Raw genomic sequence first — 17,035 nt, 5'->3', positions numbered from 1 at the left:
TTCTGCACCAGATGCCTAAAAAAAAAGAAGAGTTTGTCGATTTACAGTACATGAGCAGCCATGCGTGTGTGGGTGTCTGTCAAGATCTCACTGTAACTCGCATCTGAACATGTTGTAAAGCGAGTTGTGTTTTGAGCTCTATTGTCTTTTTGTTGTAAACGTGCAGGCAAGGTCGCGGTGAAGAAAGAAGACCTGCAGAAATATCACGGGAAAGACACCTGGTTCCAGCTGCAACCCGTCAGCGCTGACTCAGAGGTGCAGGTCAGTACAGAGAGAACACACAATCACTCTTCTTAAACACAAAGCACTCGCTCATCATCTTTTCTCCTTCTTGTAGAATGTGCAGTTGTTTTGTCTCACAGAGAGCCTGATAGATTTTGATATCGACCCAAAATGTGTGCAATTGAAACCAAAAGCTGGCATCATCATCTTCACTTTGAAACTCTGTGTGCAGCTGTTGTTGTTGGGTTAAATCAAAAGCAAGACTAAACAGTAAATTATCAGTAGTTACTTCACTTTGGAAGAGGTTCATATTAGAATTGCTTTTATTTTAAAATTTCACAGAACTGAATCCACCAGTGCAACAATATAGCCATGATGGTCCTTATGTAGTGTTATGATTAATTCAGAATTTTCACAATAAAAGTCTCACATATAAACTTTTAATGTGAAATTTTTAAGGGTTTTGACAGTACCGAAGATGGACAGCAAAGAAGAGAACCACAGAGCATCAGAGTACACTCTATAACTGAAACATTTATCATACTAAGTGTACAGTTTTTATTAGCAAACAGCCTTTTATCAGTTTCTATGTGAGGAGTAACAGTAAAAAGCCACAACCAGTAGTAAAAACTTTGTGGCAAATTGTTGCTAATGCTAATCTTTACATAGTGTTGTTGTGTAACTGACATTACTGAGTCAGTATGCTGAGCTTCTGACCGTGCTATACTTGTTCATACAGTTCAGTTACTCCTACAAAACAGTTACTTAACCCTCTCAATCCTAAAAATTGGCAGCAGATTTTAAAGGCTTGTCATCTTTTTTATTAAAATCACCAAAATGGCATAATTTAATAGAGCCTGAAACCACAAAAACAATGGATTTTTGTCAATCCTTGAATAAATCATGTGCAAAATCACTTTATTCTACGTCTAGTTAAAATAAATGTTTGCACTAAAAAGATTTCTGTAAAAAAAATACAAAAAATGTGCACTCATTTGCACAACTGATAAACATTTAGTGGCTATCAATAGAGCAATTAATGAATTCAGAGACTACTCGTTTGAACTGCAATCTGTGTATAAACGAAAACAGACAGGAGACATCTAGTATTGGTAATATCTGTGGAAACGCTGAAAATGCTGACCATTTTTTTTAAAATTATGGTATTATAAATGTGGCATTTGGGCTGTTTCCATATTGGAAAACGTGTGACAGCAAGTGGTTCCGTTCATTTTATTGTAAATATTATGAGATGTTTGGCACCATTTGTTAAAGCACAACTGAAAAATAATCACCAAAGTAAGGTACCAAAAAGTTTAGTACTGATACTGAAATGCAGGTTTTGTAAATTCGATCATATCAAAACATTTCTCCACCTTTAACTCACACCTACCTTGCATAAACATATGCGCAGATGTATATGTGTGATAGTGTGTTTGCATGCATCTTATGTGTCTGCATGAATCTGGGCAGAACCCAAACAAACACAGCGTGTATGTACCTGAAACATTGGAGCCTGCAGGGTCAAAGTCACCCGGCTCTCAGTGTCTGCTGTAAAAAAAACATTAATTCACCTCCATTACAGCCCAGCTTGTCATCAGCTGGTGAAAGAGTGAGCACACGGCCAGTGTTTTCCATTTGTCATGAGTGAATGAATGAAGGACAGCTGGCCATGATAGATGGTGAAGTGCTGTTGAAAATAATAACAGCACATCTCATGGTTCTTGTCTGACGGAGATAAAAACTGAAAAAAATCCGAGTCATTGTTTTGGTGTAAAATATTAAAGAGTGAAATGTTCATTTTTTAATTACATGTTTTCATGTTTGAGACGACAACTGTGTTTACAGCAGATTTGTTAGCAGTGATGCAAATCAAATGCACATTAAAACATTAGTCCAGAATCTGCTCAGATGCTGGAAAATGAATTCCCTTGCCCAGCAGGGTGTGTTGATAAAAGAGAAAGACGTCAGACTGAAAGTTTGTGTAAAAAGTGGAGGAGAGTCTACACAATATATAGAGCAGGGGTGTTAGATTCATTTTAGTTCAGGTTCCAAATTCAACCCAATCTGATCTCAAGTGGGCCAGACTGGTAAAATCAGAGCATAATCACCTATAAATAACCACAACTCCAAATTTTTCCTTTGTTTTGGTGCAAAACAGTACATTCTGAAAATGTTCACATTGAAGGAACTATCTTTTTACAAAACATCATGAACAACCTGAATTTTCTTAAGAAAAATAAGTTCAATTTCAGCAACATTCAGCCTCAGTTTATCATTGACACATTACAACTTACAGATCACAGAGTGTCTACAAAGGAACACAACATTTAGTCACAGGGATCTGGAACTGAATGATAGAGTATTTTACTTTCTGATCAAAACAACAAAAGTTAGACAAAACAAACCAACAAAAACAGGACTAAATATTACAAAAATAAGATGCAAAATGACAAAAACAAGACACAAAACAGCAAAAAATGAGACAAACGACACAAAGCAAAAGAAAAAAGAGACAAACTTAGTCAAAAAAGTTACAAAGTGACAACCAAATGGACAAACGACAAAAATAAGTCAAAAAATTAGACAAATGATACAAACAAGACCATAAATGACAAAAGCGAGACAAAAAAAACACAAAAAGGCAAAAACTATGCAAAACATCGAATAAAGCAAAACACAGAATGACAAAAATAAGACAAAAAACACAAGTGAGACAAAAAGGAACTACAAACCAGCAAAAATAAGAAACAAAATGACAAAAACATGAGACAAACGACAAAAGTCAGACAAAAAAACAACAAAGGACAAAATATTACAATAATGATGCACAAAATAAAAGAACAATGAACAATCTAGTATTTTACTTTATGATGAAAACAACTTATCATGGTCTACACATTATTTTATATTTATTTATAGTTTTACAAATTTGCAATTTTCAGTTAATGTCTTCTCTATAATTTTGACATTTTGCAAAGTCAACCCTCTGGATGCCGGTTTTGGCCCACGGGCCGCATGTTTGACACCCCTGATATAGAGCATTTAATAGCAAATTTAAGCCCTCTTCGCACGGGATTAATATTAACTGTGAATCTCTGGTAATTTGTGAATTACTCCCACGTCTTTGTTTATTGTAGTGCATTCACTTGGCATAAGCGAAGTTTGTATTTTACTCAAATTTACTGACACTACATCATATCCCGGATATGATGTCAAAACTGTGCACGTCGCAACATCCGCCATTGATAGGTTTATAGAAAGCTTGTGGTTTGGGTTAAAATGATCACTTTTAATGTGGTATGTAGTTGTCATGGCAACAGTAATTATATCAAAGCAGCAATGCGACTTGAGAACAGTGTGCAGCATTGTCGAGATAACGGGTCGTCATATTTGTATTTAGCCTGTTGAAAGATAGGCCTAGAAAAATATTTCTTACCGCATGCTGCTACACATGTCATCCATCTCAATATCCTCCCGAATTTCCCTCTTCTTGTTGATCTGATTTTGCCGTTTTTGTGAGTGGTCCATAGGCCTGTTGTGCATAGGCCTACTACTGCATTTGCACCTAAAATACTGTCTATAATTTCCACCGCAGCCTCCATAATTCAACCGGGAAAGAGGTATTAAAAGGCACGCAATGAAAAACAACAACTATAATACCCCCCAGACACTGAGATGCAGATTCGCATAGGTTTGGTGAAATTTCCGGCGAAATTTTTTCTTTACAAATTGCAGACATGGCACAGTCGCATGGGATTAAGATCACAGACATCCTCTGCAATTATTACAAATCACCATTGGTCCCGAGGTGATACAGTACATTAGTCACTTTTTCTGACTTACAATGATTTTATCTACCATATAACTCCCCTGATAACCAAACCCAAATTTCAGAAAATGCCTTAAAGACAAGCTAAATGATCAGTGGATTATTAATTTGCAAAAAAAATCCCATTTATTTTTATTCCTGTGGGTCACTTATGATTCCTGAAATCTTTCTGCAATCAAGTGCAGAGTGCATTGTTGGCGCTCGCCCAACACGCTTATTTAGTACATGTGCAATATTTTCTACTATTCACTGTTCAGCAGTGTCACTCACCCACGCAGCTCCAGACACACACAGGGAGAGAGACACAACGAACAGTAACATCTGCAGACAGATGGGTGTGTGTAGCCCTGGAGCAGTGATCTGAAACAGAGACACATTCATCTGAGTAGCCGGGGAGAGGAAGGATGTGTGAGAGAACGAGAGGAGAGAGGGAGGGAGAGAAAAAGCGAAGGAGATGGATCAAATGAAGTAGGAAGATAGAGTGTCTCTCTTCTCTTTTCAATAGAGGACACATTGTTTGGCCTGTGTGCACATGTGTGTGTGTAAGTGCGTGTGTTTGTTCCCTCGGCTTGAATCGCCCAGAAAGAGCAACGCCTGTGAGTTTGCATACTGATGCTGTTAATTAATGGAGCTTTTCTAGACAGCTGCACCACTACACTGTCATTATGTCATTAATCCAATCACTTCAGAGGCAAAATAACTTCAGCATGACGACGAGGCTCGCAGCTATTTTCACGGCGCTGCAGGAATGCCACTTGTTCGCGTTTATGTGTTTTTGTTTTGCACGGAGAGATTCATCAAAGGGGAATTAGTGTGTACCTGTGTGTGTTTTGAGTCACATTTACTGACTGTGGATCAGGGCTTTTCTAAAATACTCTCTCAATGTGACATCTGCAGCACTACACAAAGGACGACGTGTTTGTATGAGTTGAAATGGGTTTTTAGAATGGATTTGCTTGCACAGTTTTGTCAGGTTCTGCAGAAAATGGTTTCCAGTGAGAAGTGTGTGAATTTTGTAAGTTTGTAGCGTCACGGGAAAAACAACGGGTGCATAAAAAGTGTCTGTGTTTTCTGCAGGGAAAAGTGCACCTGGAGCTGCGTCTCAGTGAAGTCATCACCGACAGCGGAGTCATCAACCACAAACTGGCCACGCGGTAGGACTACACACACACACACACACACACACACACACACACACACACACACACACACACACACACGCACACACACGCGCACACGCACACGCACACACACACACACACACACACACACACACACACACACACACACACACACACACACACACACACACACACACAGGCGTTTCTCGGAGGATATTCACAGGCTTCGATCCTGCGGTAAAATATTCCTTTGTCACCCAAACTGGGGCTGCGTTTTGCTCCAGTATTGCTCGTTTGCTCTGACAACACTCATTCGGATCTCTTTCATAAATTTGCAGCACTTGTGGGAGACCGATTAAAACACAAATGAATAAAACGAGCACAGCCGACATCAAGATACGCTGACTTTTAGCTCCTGCCATGGGCTGAGCAACAACCATCATTTCCTATAATGTGACTCAACTATTGTCCGACCCAGCCGCCCTGCAGATGCCCACGTCTTTCGGAACTTAAAGCAAAAGTCAGTAGTGAGCAGGAAAGTTTGGCGTATTGGCACAGTTGGAATTATAAGTCAACTTTTAAAGACCTATTAGCTTGAGAAAATGAAAAGAAGCATCTGTAAATCCAATGAAGAAGCCTAAAAAACGATTAGAACACTATCCTATACCTCCAACACCCAGTTTGTAACATAAGATTCAAATTTGAATAATAAACCCAAACAACTAAGGACATTTCACTTGTTTTTACACACAATGTAAAGCACATAGGCAGCATCATACAACCACGCCAAGTTATGAGTAAACTGATCTTTATGAATAAACATGTGGGAGTGCTCCTTTAAAGTAGCTTACGACTGCCAAAAAAATGTCTCTAAATGCAAAGACAAGCAAATATCTGAATCAGTAAATGAACTGCAGTAGTCCAAGGTGAGGCCCGGCTCAGTAAACCTAACACCGCTGATCAAAAATAAGCCACACCATCACCAACAGGTGGCCACATTCACCCAAGTGAACCAACTCTGTAGCTCTTATTGAACACACAGACAAGGCACACACACATTGTTTTTTTTTTGGTTTTATTTCGCATGCATCTGTACATAACAACACCATGCCCTATGATTATATTTGACTTTAATTTGTTAATTTCATACCATGTTGTTACAGACAGAGAAGAGTATATGGAAAGAGCAGAAAGTACAATTCCCTCACCTCTCTGTTTCACAGTTTTATAACAATAATACTGATCCGGCTGCTAAAAAAATCCAGTCGAGACTTACTGTAACATCCTATCAGCTGCTGTTACTTATTCTAATTTGTATAAAATTATGAAAGTAGTCATTAATAAACAAAAAGACAGACTCCACCCTGTGAAGAAAAAGCTAATTAGGAGAGGTGTTTTGTTTCTCACTAAGACACACTGTGTTCCAACTTTTAGACGGGTTTTACTTTCAAGAAGGAAACAGCAGGAATGTGTGTTACTTTCTCACCTTTCCTCATGCGTGTGCACAAAACAAACAACAAAAAAGGATCCTCTCTTAAAAGCTCTGCTAAGCTCAGATTATTTAATCAGTTTAGAATGACTCTGAGGCCCTGACTTTACGTGTTGCTATGAAGCTGTCGCTGACAGCACCCAGGAGCTAACCTTGATATGTGAAGTATCTTGGTGGCTTCGGTACAGAACGCTTTATCCCACCTCCACGGTGCACGGATTGTTGCTTGGCAACAGCTTTTGACTGGCAGCGAGACGACTTGAGCCTTTTGTTTAGAGTCACTATCGTTTTTAGCGTGCGCATCGAAACACCGTGGAAGTCATGAGCACTTAAATGCACCCATAATGTTGTTTCTGTGTGTTTGTTGTTGCTGTGAAATGTGATTGTTTTCTTGTGTGATGGGAGAACCTGAATGGGGATCGATGATGTGTTCATGGGTGGATTATTCTGTGGATGTGTGTGTTTGCTTGTTGGCTTCCCAGCTCCTGTAACAGGCAGCAGTAAAGTCTGATGATGAGCCAGCGTGGCTTCGTTCCCAGAGCACATTGTTGGTAAGGAGCTTAGAGCACAGAGCAGGAGGTCATCTCGTCAGATTTCTCTAGAAAGACACGTGTGTGAGAGAGAGACGGAGACAGAACCGCGTCCATTCAGCTCCACACAACAAAGAAATCAAACAAACAGTGTCGGTTAGTCAACGTTAAGCTGATGTGAATGGTGGAGCCAGTTTCTTTCTCATCAGTTTTAGTTCTGCTTGAACACATCAGTGTTGCAGTAAAAAATCTGAAAATAGAAATAAATGTCACGTTGTGAGGAGCTTGTGCTCTGAGCATTTCCATTTGATGCTGTTTCTGTACAGAATGGAAGATACTTTTATTCTACATTTATGTGATAGTGATAGGTATTATTTATTATAAAGCAGCTCATGCAAGATGTACAGTGGTGGAAAAAAGTTTTCGGACACCCCATGCATTTGTGAAATACTGCATCAAGAATCACTCTTAGGTCTTCAAGTGCAATTTCTTTTACTACAGTCACAGCCAAAATACTAAACAAATCCTAAAAAAGCCCATTAAAAACTTAAAATTGATTGGTTCCATTAAAATACATAAGAAATTTTGAATATTGGGTCATTTTGGTACCAGTGATCCACTAATGATAGTCATGCTTTTTATTAAAAGACACTATTTTTGTTGCTGTGCTTTGTATCTGTATAAAGCCAGCACATTTGAAAGTTCATCACAGACAAAAATGGCTAAAACAAGGAAACTAATGTAGGAAACATGCCTGAAGATACAGATTCTCAGCCAGGAAGGGTACAGCTGCCACCAGATAGCCAGCAAGTGCAGATGCAGTCCTTCAGCAGTTGGATACACTCTGCAGAAATACAGACGGACCAACAGCTTGGAAGACAAACCAAGATCTGGACGCCTAAGGGTTTTTTTCAGCAAGAAATGACTGCATCCTGATCGACATGTGCAGGGCAAACCACCGAATGACATCATAGCAGCTTCAGCAGCAGTGGTCAAACCAAACTGGTGTCCAGTGTTCCACCAGCACTGTACGTGGCCGACTTTTAGATCATGGCTTAAGATCCTACAAGGCTGTCAAGAAGCCCCTGATCAGTGAGAGACAGAGCTTAGCCCTGTGTTGTTGGGCCCAAGGACACAACAACTGGACAGCCAGGAAGTGGAAGAAGATTCTGCGGTCAGATGAGTCCAGTTTATGTTCCTCCTGCTAACCAGACTTGATGTAGCCACAAAAGGCTTCCAACACAACTTTTCCCCCAAATATTCAGTAGTAATGCCCGACACCTGTGAGCAGAATTTGAAAACATCAAAGTCCTTAAGTCCCTGTCCTCATTTAACACATAATTACATCCACTTTGTATGTGTGGGGGAGTTTTTTTTGTTGTTGCTGGGAAGGTCGGAGGAGGACGGGGGGTAGCTATGACGTAATTCGTTTCCCTTTTGTTTGAGTGAAATTGTTTTTGACAGGAAACGTGGGCGCAGGAGAGAAACACATTAACCTAATATGAGTAAAGGCGGCTAAAACAAATAAGTCTGCTTCACCACCACTGTCTGGCATGTCAGAGCTCACAGCAGTGATGACAGAGAGAGAGAGAGAGAGAGAGAGAGGGGCTGGATTGTAGGCCAAGCAGGGGTTATATAAACAAGCTTACTGGACAGGAAGTGCTGTGGCATTAGTGATGCTTAACCCAGCCCACTCCTTATTCCTTATTAGGGACCTGTGTGTGTGTGTGTGTGTGTGTGTGTGTGTGTGTGTGTCAGTTGGGTTGCGGGCAGTGCGGTGATTTGCTGTGTAATTCATCATGTGGTGTGACTAGTGGTGCATCACCGTGACACACAGGAAGTGATTCGTCCCGCTGGACGTCCTGTTTTGGTGCTAATCCCCTTACAGGATGATGTCATGGGCTTGATAGATAGATAGATAGATAGATAGATAGATAGATAGATAGATAGATAGATAGATAGATAGATAGATAGATAGATAGATAGATAGATAGATAGATAGATAGATAGATAGATAGATAGATAGATAGATAGATAGATAGATAGATAGATAATATTTTTTTTCTATTCATTATGACTATGTGTAAATCTTTACATCAAAGTCAGATTTGTTTATAAAGTACATTTAAAACAACAGGAGTTGTGCTGTACAGTTAAATTAGAAGGGCACAATTACAAAAATACAAATCTGACTTGAAGTAATAAGATGAAGAGTATTCATGATACAACACATTAAGAGAAGAAGTCAGGATGTCAAGCTCTCTTACCAACCAACAAAGGTGAGTCTTAAGCAGTGATTTCAAAGTTGCTGAAATCTGAACAGTTCTCACATGAAATAGTAAACTGGCGGCTCTGTTTTTGTGCCTGGATCTCAAAACATTCAAGAGCATCTGGTTGGTCGACCTCAGTGCTCTATTCGAGGTATGAGGATCCAAAAGCTCTCCTGAGTAAGCGTTTAAATCTTTCAAAACCTGCAAAATCGTAAAATCAATCCTGAAACAGGCAGGAAACAGGCGGATTTTATATGGTCATGCTGGGTTTTTTCCTTGGCGAGGAGACTTAATTCAGAAGAGCTAGTTTTGACCACGGAGCTGATTTGTCTAATTTGAAGGAGATGTTCAGATCACTAGCAGGTTTTTTACAGAGTAGTGACTATGTGGAGCCAAACAGACAAGAATGGCATCAGGAGCATCCAATAGTCATGCATGAATGTATTCAACATGGCTAGCAAAGTTTTTTTTTTTCTACTATTTTCTTTTTTCAGTGATCGGAGGTGCTTGAGATCCTACTGAGGAAACACATTTGCGCCAGCCTTGAGCTTTGTTTTCTCTCTGAGAGGGATTGTTTCAGTGTCTTTTAACCCTTTGAACTCCAAAATCCGTAGATGTGTTTGATAGAGATTTTTATTTTTGATAAATACACAGAAATTACAGCATTTATCAGAGCTAAAAACTGTAAAAGTTGAAAAAATAATTATCACCAGTCCTTGAACTACTCATCTGTGTTAAAGGTTAAATTCATGATATTTCACTTGTCTCATTAAACAGTTGTCAAAAATATAATCTATATATATTTAAAGAGATTTAAATATCCTATAAAGTTATTTTTGGTCGTCATTTTGACAATGTGTCCATGCAAATGTGTTGAGATTTGCTCAGGTTGTCAGTATCTGAAACAAGTGGGCATCACACCTCAACCACATCTCATTTGAGTTACTTTCCCTAAATGCTGCAGAGCTCAAAATTTAAACTAAAACATACATTTTGAATTGAATTTAAAGCTGCACTTTTTTTTAGCACTGGTGCACTGAGAGTCTCCATATCAACGTCATATAATCACAACTGCAGAATTATCTGTTAGTCGATATTGTGCAGCAGATCCCGCACTGGTTTGGAGAATGACAGTGTTTTGTATGTTAAATTCTCAATTTCCTTGTCTGCCATGTCTTACTACACTCAGTTATCTTCTTGTTTCCTGAAAACAGCTTGTTTGATCCTCTATAGGAGGGTTGATGAGACCACTGGGACTGTCTGTGTGGGCTGAGGAAGCTGAAAGCTTTGCAGTGTCGGATTGCGTGTCAATTCTCAGTGGTTTTTGCAGTGCTCACAACCCTCTCACATTAGTCATTTGATTAAGTGGTTTAATAGGGTGTAATGGGGCTTTAGGAGTCCTCTGAGAGATGTGTGACTCTCGGTGTTGAGCATTTGGAGATCTCTTTGTCCAGTTTTTTGTTTGGGTAGCCATTTTTGTCCTTTGTCTAAAAAAAGCACATCACGTTATCATAGGTAGCAAAAAAAAGCTTCTTCAATAATGTGTTTATTTATTAATATCTGGTTTGTGTCTGCAGAGTTTTGGAGTGCCAAGGTCTTCCGATTGTCAACGGCCAATGTGATCCCTACGCTGCTGTCTCCTTACTAGGTCCCTCAAGGTAATAATTCTTCCACAGTCAGTCGTGGTTTTACCAGGAACAACACTCGGCTTTGTTAATCGCATGTTTACCTTTCGATAAGCGTGTGGTTTTATCCTGGTCTGCCTTCCCTCTTCTCTCAGGTCTGAAGCCAAGAAGACGAAGGTGAAGAGGAAAACCAACAACCCACAGTTTGATGAGGTGTTCTATTTCGAGGTAGTTCAACATTAACTTGTCATTTAAAGATCTATTTGCATGTTGGGTGTCAGTTAAAGCCAAAAGTATGCGAATAATGTAACCAAATGTAGTGGTTGATTTCCTCTTTCTAGAATCATTGACATTTATTTGCTGCTTCAACTGTACAAGGTCCAGAATCAGCCAGTGACAAGTCTAATTTCTTTAGGGACCTTATGGCTTTGTGCACAGGGAAACAAAAGTGCACCATCCCTAAAGTGTTGCCACGAAGTTGTATTTTTTTTAAGTCATTGTGCGACACCATTGTCACAATAAAACTAAATCTCCATTTTACATTAATTTACTTTTAAACCTGCACAGTTGAAAAGTGGAGTCAAAGTGAAAAAACAAATTCCCCACATCAGTGAAAAACAATCCTTTTATTAATACCTAATTAGCTTTTATTTCCTATTCAAGATTAAAAAAATGCTTAACAATCCATTTATTTATTTCAATCCATTATTTACCTATGAACAATGCTTTCTTTCATCGATATAAATCCATTACTAATCCCTTAATTATCCAGTTGTTTGGTGTGAACCTTTGAATTTTCACCTGAAATATAAATAAGGTTCTTTAAAGGCTCAATATATAATTGAGGGCCTTTTGCAGTCCATGGGATATATCTTGCATACATTTTTTTATGATAAGAAAAGCAACTAATGTGTTTTATGTTCATTATGATCATGTCTTTATAAGTTCCAGGATTATTTATGATGGAAACAATCACTTATTAATAAAAATTGACTGGATATCGCTAAAATGTCAACTAAATAAACGTCCAAATTTAATAACAACCACCTTCTAATTAGCTAAACAATAATAAAATGAGCTTATTCAGAAATTGTTTTGATTGGGTTGTTTTTATTAAGTTGAGATAATCATGGCAGATATTTCTTTTTTTGGCAATATATCAAATTTTATATGGAAGATAACAAATTGTATCTGTGTCCAAGAAATCACTTTTAATTAAGTTACCCATTACAAAAACACCTCTCAAGGAAGTGTGTTAATTCCAGATCACATGACCTGCTCCACATGATGTCATTTCCTCCTGAAGAAAAGACTGACCAGACTCCAAGGCTTTCTGAGTTATTTAATATAAAGTAGTGTGGATTTATGGCATGTCAACAGGTTTATTACAATATCTTTATTAATAACTTTCAATTTCAATTTTACTCAATTGAATATATAATATTTAGAAGAATCTTTCTGTAAAAATGCCATGTGGTGTTTGGTTATAGGCGGCCATATTGATTTTATGCCTGAAAACAGCAAAAATGTCAACTATGATACCTGTCAACTATGTTATAAAAAGTCCCACAATTATATATTGAACCTTAAGATACAAATTAAAGGTTTAATTTTAACTAAGTATATTTGTAAATAAACTGTGGATTTAGTTTTTTGACAGTGTCCTAATTGCATGCTTACTGTGTACATTAGTATGTGTTTTTTAGGGCAACTGCAAAATGTACTGAAATTAAAAAGATAAAGAATGCAGTCTGAATCTGACATTAGTACTGCTAGTGAGTAGAACTGGACTGGATCCAGAGAGGATGATCAGGCTCCACCCATTTGGCTCAGCAATGAGAACGTCTTGCTTGTCTTTCCTCCTTGTGTCTATTTTCTGCTCCCAAATTAACTTCATGCGACTTTTTCTTTTTTTTTTTAACCAGGATGCACTTAAGTTTAATCTTTATCAGAGGCTGCAGGAGAACAAGTTATCCTCTCAGCTAACTGAAAGTCTGAACTCTTGTCAGGTTCATGCTAAAATTTATGTTTTCATTACTTTTCCCTTTCAAGGATTCATTAATTTATCAAGCGGGATCACATAAATGTTAGCAGTATGCGTCTTAATGCCACTTTAAAAACCAGTCGTCATGTACATTTATTTATATTCCCCGTTATTTATAGATATTTTTCATACACACTCTTTCACGCTGCACCCGTTAACCCTTCCTTGCAGCGACTCTGACATTTTTTGTTTCGCTCCTCCCTCTGTCCTCCTCGCTGCAGCTCCAGCAGACAGCAGGACAAGAGTATGATTGATTCAGACAAACCAAACAATCTGGCCCATTGATTTCTATCCAACAAGACCGTCTTATTTATTCCTAACACATGAACACAACTGCGCTCACCCTGTGGCGCTTTCTGCCTGCAGCCTTCCTCAGCAAACACAGCCCGTCTATCATGTCGCTGTCATGTGATTATCTTAATTTAATATTTTCCAAATTGTATTTGCTTGTTGCTTGAAACGACATTCTGATTTCTGATGGATCTGCTATTAGACACAAATGTACCCGATAAGGAGCATCAAACCACCACAACTTTATTATTACTTCGACGTATTCAAGCTTGTTTAGTTCAGTTCAGAGTTCATTCAAAATCGTTGTCTGCCTGTGTTCCTAAATGCATGTCCAACTCTGTCTCTATTTTAGGTGACGCGGCCTTTGAGCTACACAAAGCGACAGTTTGATGTTGAAGAGGAGGATGTGGACAAACTGGCACTGAGGTGAGTCACTAGCTGTCTTTGCTTTTCTAGGATCAACTGTAAACTCTCTCTCAGCTCCTCTAGAACGGCACTGTGTGGTCTGTGTTTAGGGTCGACTTGTGGAACGCCAGCAACCTGAAGTTCGGGGACGAGTTCCTGGGAGGTGTTCGGGTTCCTCTGCGGGTCCTGGGTCAGGCTGGAGTCCACGACGCCTGGTGAGAACAACATCACTGACACATCATCTCCTCTCACACATCCTCCTGTTGATCCAGTCATCGCTTTGGGTCTGTTTTATGGTTTTTCCACTGAACTAGTGCTGTTCTGCACCCCTGCTGCAGCTGGCCTGGTTTGGTTTCATTATTGTTGGCTGTTGACATTTTTGAATATGTGTTGCCACAGCAACAGAGGAGGCACAACATCGCGAGCATCAACACTGACAACAGACTTTCTTAAAAGTTTTTATTTAAGCAAATTAGACTTTGCTGAGCATGAATGCTTTTTCTAACATTGTCGAACCAGCGGGGCCTGTTCTTGTTTTGGCTTCTGGGATTACATGTTTCTATTGAAAAACCTCCATGAATGCTGGGAACAGTGCTTTGGATATCAGAAAAAGAAATAAAAACTGGATAGTCAGTGCGGTTCAATTATTCACATGTATTTAGCGAGAATGTTTTCAGTCACACAGCTTTCTAGATGTTGACGAGTTAGTCTGCCTGTTACAGTTGATATGGTGGTGAACGGGTGGCAAAATGATGCTTCTTCATATGTCAAGTTGATACTGAGCATTTATTTACAGTCATGTTTCTGTTCACATGAGGAACATAAACCCAATATTCACACTGTTTTACCTTTGCTGTTACGTTCCTTGGTGTGTGTAGATACGGTAGGTTGAAAACAGAAAAAAACACAACCTGACCTACCTACACACACCAAGGAACGTAACACTGCTTTGGTCTCCACCGACACCACAGAAAAGTGCTTTAGCTGCTGAATACTACATACTTTCTACTAGTTTCTAACTGTGTCTTTTTGCTCTTTAGCTCATGGATGGTAGTGTGTAGTCTCTAGTAATTTTTGTGAAGAAAAAGACAAAATTTGTTGTATTCCAGCTGCTTAAATTAGAATATTTGCTGGTTTCTTTACTCCTCTATGGCATTCAATGAAATACCTTTGGGCTACAGATAAAACAAGACCTTTGAAGACGTCATCTTGGGTTTTGGGGCACACTGATCCACATTTTTCATTATTTTCTAACATTTCATTAATCAAGAATTAATTTAATGGATTAACTGACTTTTAAAAATAATCAGTAGTTGCACCCAAGTAGTTTAGAGCTTCATTACTGGAAATGAGGTTCAATTAGTGTGGTGAGTGTAAACCAAACCAGTACACTCAAAGATGCTAAAAAGAGCTGAGGGAAACCGCAGAGATGTGGGATACCAAAACCTTTCACATCATATCATGGTAATATGTACAACTTTAAGCAGATGTTTTTGCTTTATTTTGGGCCGATTTGTCTATTTCTGAATGTATACATGTGTGAGATTTTATAGGACTATACTTCGTCTTCTTCAGGTACTTTCTGCAGCCCAGAGAGAACGGAGGAAAGTCGGTGAAGGTAGAAGAGCTCGGCTCTCTGCGTCTGAACATCGTTTACACTGAGGATCACGTCTTTCCCTCTGAACACTACACTCCCCTCAGAGATCTGCTGCTGCACTCCGCTAATGTCGAGGTATGTGCACATGAAAGTGCTCAGACGTGTCTTGGCGTCCTGCAGCATCTCGCATTGTTAAAGCTTCCCTCCCTGCTCTCTCTGTTCAGCCTGTGTCGGCGTCGACGGCTAATATTCTGGGGGAGGTGTGTCGAGAGAAACAAGAAGCTGCCATTCCACTCGTGCGTCTCTTCCTTCATTACGGCAAAATAGTGCCTTTCATCAGCGCCATCGCTCACGCTGAAGTCAACCGCACACAGTGAGTGACTCATTCTACACCAAAAACAGCAACAACTAATATATACTAAAAATGCTTTGTTGTGTTTTTCTGATTTATACTGAAGCTTTATGATTGTTCGTAATAATATGAGAGAATTTACTCAACAAGACTGCAAAATGTTGTATATTTGGAATGAGCTTTGCATTAATAAATTAGGTAAATATGTATTTTTGAATCACCATTTTGTTGACATTATTAAATAAACTGAGCATAGGAATGAGATCATCAGGCGGTATGCGAATAATCTCTAGCTTAGCTTTTTTATTTGACTTTGAAATATTACTTTTGATATTAAATTACTCTCAGAAGTTATGGTGTAGATTCTAAATTTAGGACACAAGCTGTAATTTTGATTTGCACTCCGTTTGCCTCCTTTTATAGAGATCCAAACACCATTTTTCGGGGAAACTCGCTGACTTCTAAGTGCATTGATGAGACCATGAAGCTGGCAGGAATGCACTATCTGCAAGTCACACTCAAACCAATCATAGATGAGGTATGATGTTACTTCACCCGCATTCCTTTTTTTCACTTTACTCACAGTATTTGTCTCTCTTTGTTTAAAAAAAAGTCCCACACATGATGTCTTTCCCTTCAGGATGTTTTGGAAAATCGGTTACAAATAGGTGTTGTAATGCTTTTGCTAAATTGTCACAGATCTGCGCAGAACACAAGTCCTGTGAAATCGACCCAGTGAAGCTCAAAGAGTCGGAGAACCTGGAGACGAACAGGGTAAGGATAAGAGTTGTTTGTGTTTGTTTTTGTGCGTCGGCTGCCTGCGTTATCTGAAACCTCCAACCTGCCTCCTCCTCTCACTCAGGAAAACCTTCGTCACTACGTAGACCGCATCTTCAACGTTATCACAACCTCTGGCGTTCGCTGTCCCACGGTCATGTGTGATATCTTCTTCTCTCTGAGAGAGTCCGCCGCCACTCGTTTCCAAGGTAACTCACTTCCTGAATGACTTACAAAAGATGGAACAATAATAATAAGAAGAATTAAAGGACGGCGAAGAGCAGGATGTTCAAGGACACTTTCTTCTGTTCACTCAGGATTGCAGAAAGGCTTTTTGTTCTGCGGTATTTGTGTCAAACCTGAAACCAATAAAGCCTCCTACACACTACTTAAGGTTGTGTGTGCTGGAATATGGAGTGTCTTATGCTGTGCTGCCACCTGTAGGCCGTCACGGGACACTACAAGCTTTTTTACTTGCGT

At 39.1% G+C, this 17,035-nt stretch overlaps 1 protein-coding gene across 2 annotated transcripts in view; it reads left to right on the top strand.

Moving 5' to 3' along the window:
- The window catches only part of rasa3 (RAS p21 protein activator 3), a 50,059-nt gene that overhangs the window by 20,423 nt on the left and 12,601 nt on the right, over positions 1 to 17,035 (top strand). For both annotated transcript variants that reach the window (XM_055010520.1, XM_055010531.1), the window contains exons 4-14: positions 167 to 261; positions 5,132 to 5,208; positions 11,042 to 11,122; positions 11,245 to 11,317; positions 13,777 to 13,850; positions 13,940 to 14,044; positions 15,405 to 15,561; positions 15,651 to 15,799; positions 16,202 to 16,316; positions 16,478 to 16,552; positions 16,641 to 16,764. In XM_055010520.1, the coding sequence (XP_054866495.1) occupies positions 167 to 261; positions 5,132 to 5,208; positions 11,042 to 11,122; positions 11,245 to 11,317; positions 13,777 to 13,850; positions 13,940 to 14,044; positions 15,405 to 15,561; positions 15,651 to 15,799; positions 16,202 to 16,316; positions 16,478 to 16,552; positions 16,641 to 16,764 (1,125 nt within the window). The remainder of the gene's footprint in view (positions 1 to 166; positions 262 to 5,131; positions 5,209 to 11,041; positions 11,123 to 11,244; positions 11,318 to 13,776; positions 13,851 to 13,939; positions 14,045 to 15,404; positions 15,562 to 15,650; positions 15,800 to 16,201; positions 16,317 to 16,477; positions 16,553 to 16,640; positions 16,765 to 17,035) is intronic.

This window comes from Amphiprion ocellaris, chromosome 1 (assembly GCF_022539595.1).
Source record: "Amphiprion ocellaris isolate individual 3 ecotype Okinawa chromosome 1, ASM2253959v1, whole genome shotgun sequence".
Lineage (NCBI taxonomy): Eukaryota > Metazoa > Chordata > Actinopteri > Pomacentridae > Amphiprion > Amphiprion ocellaris.
Note: the sequence above shows the minus strand (reverse complement) of the source record. Positions and strands in the feature narration are given on the sequence as shown.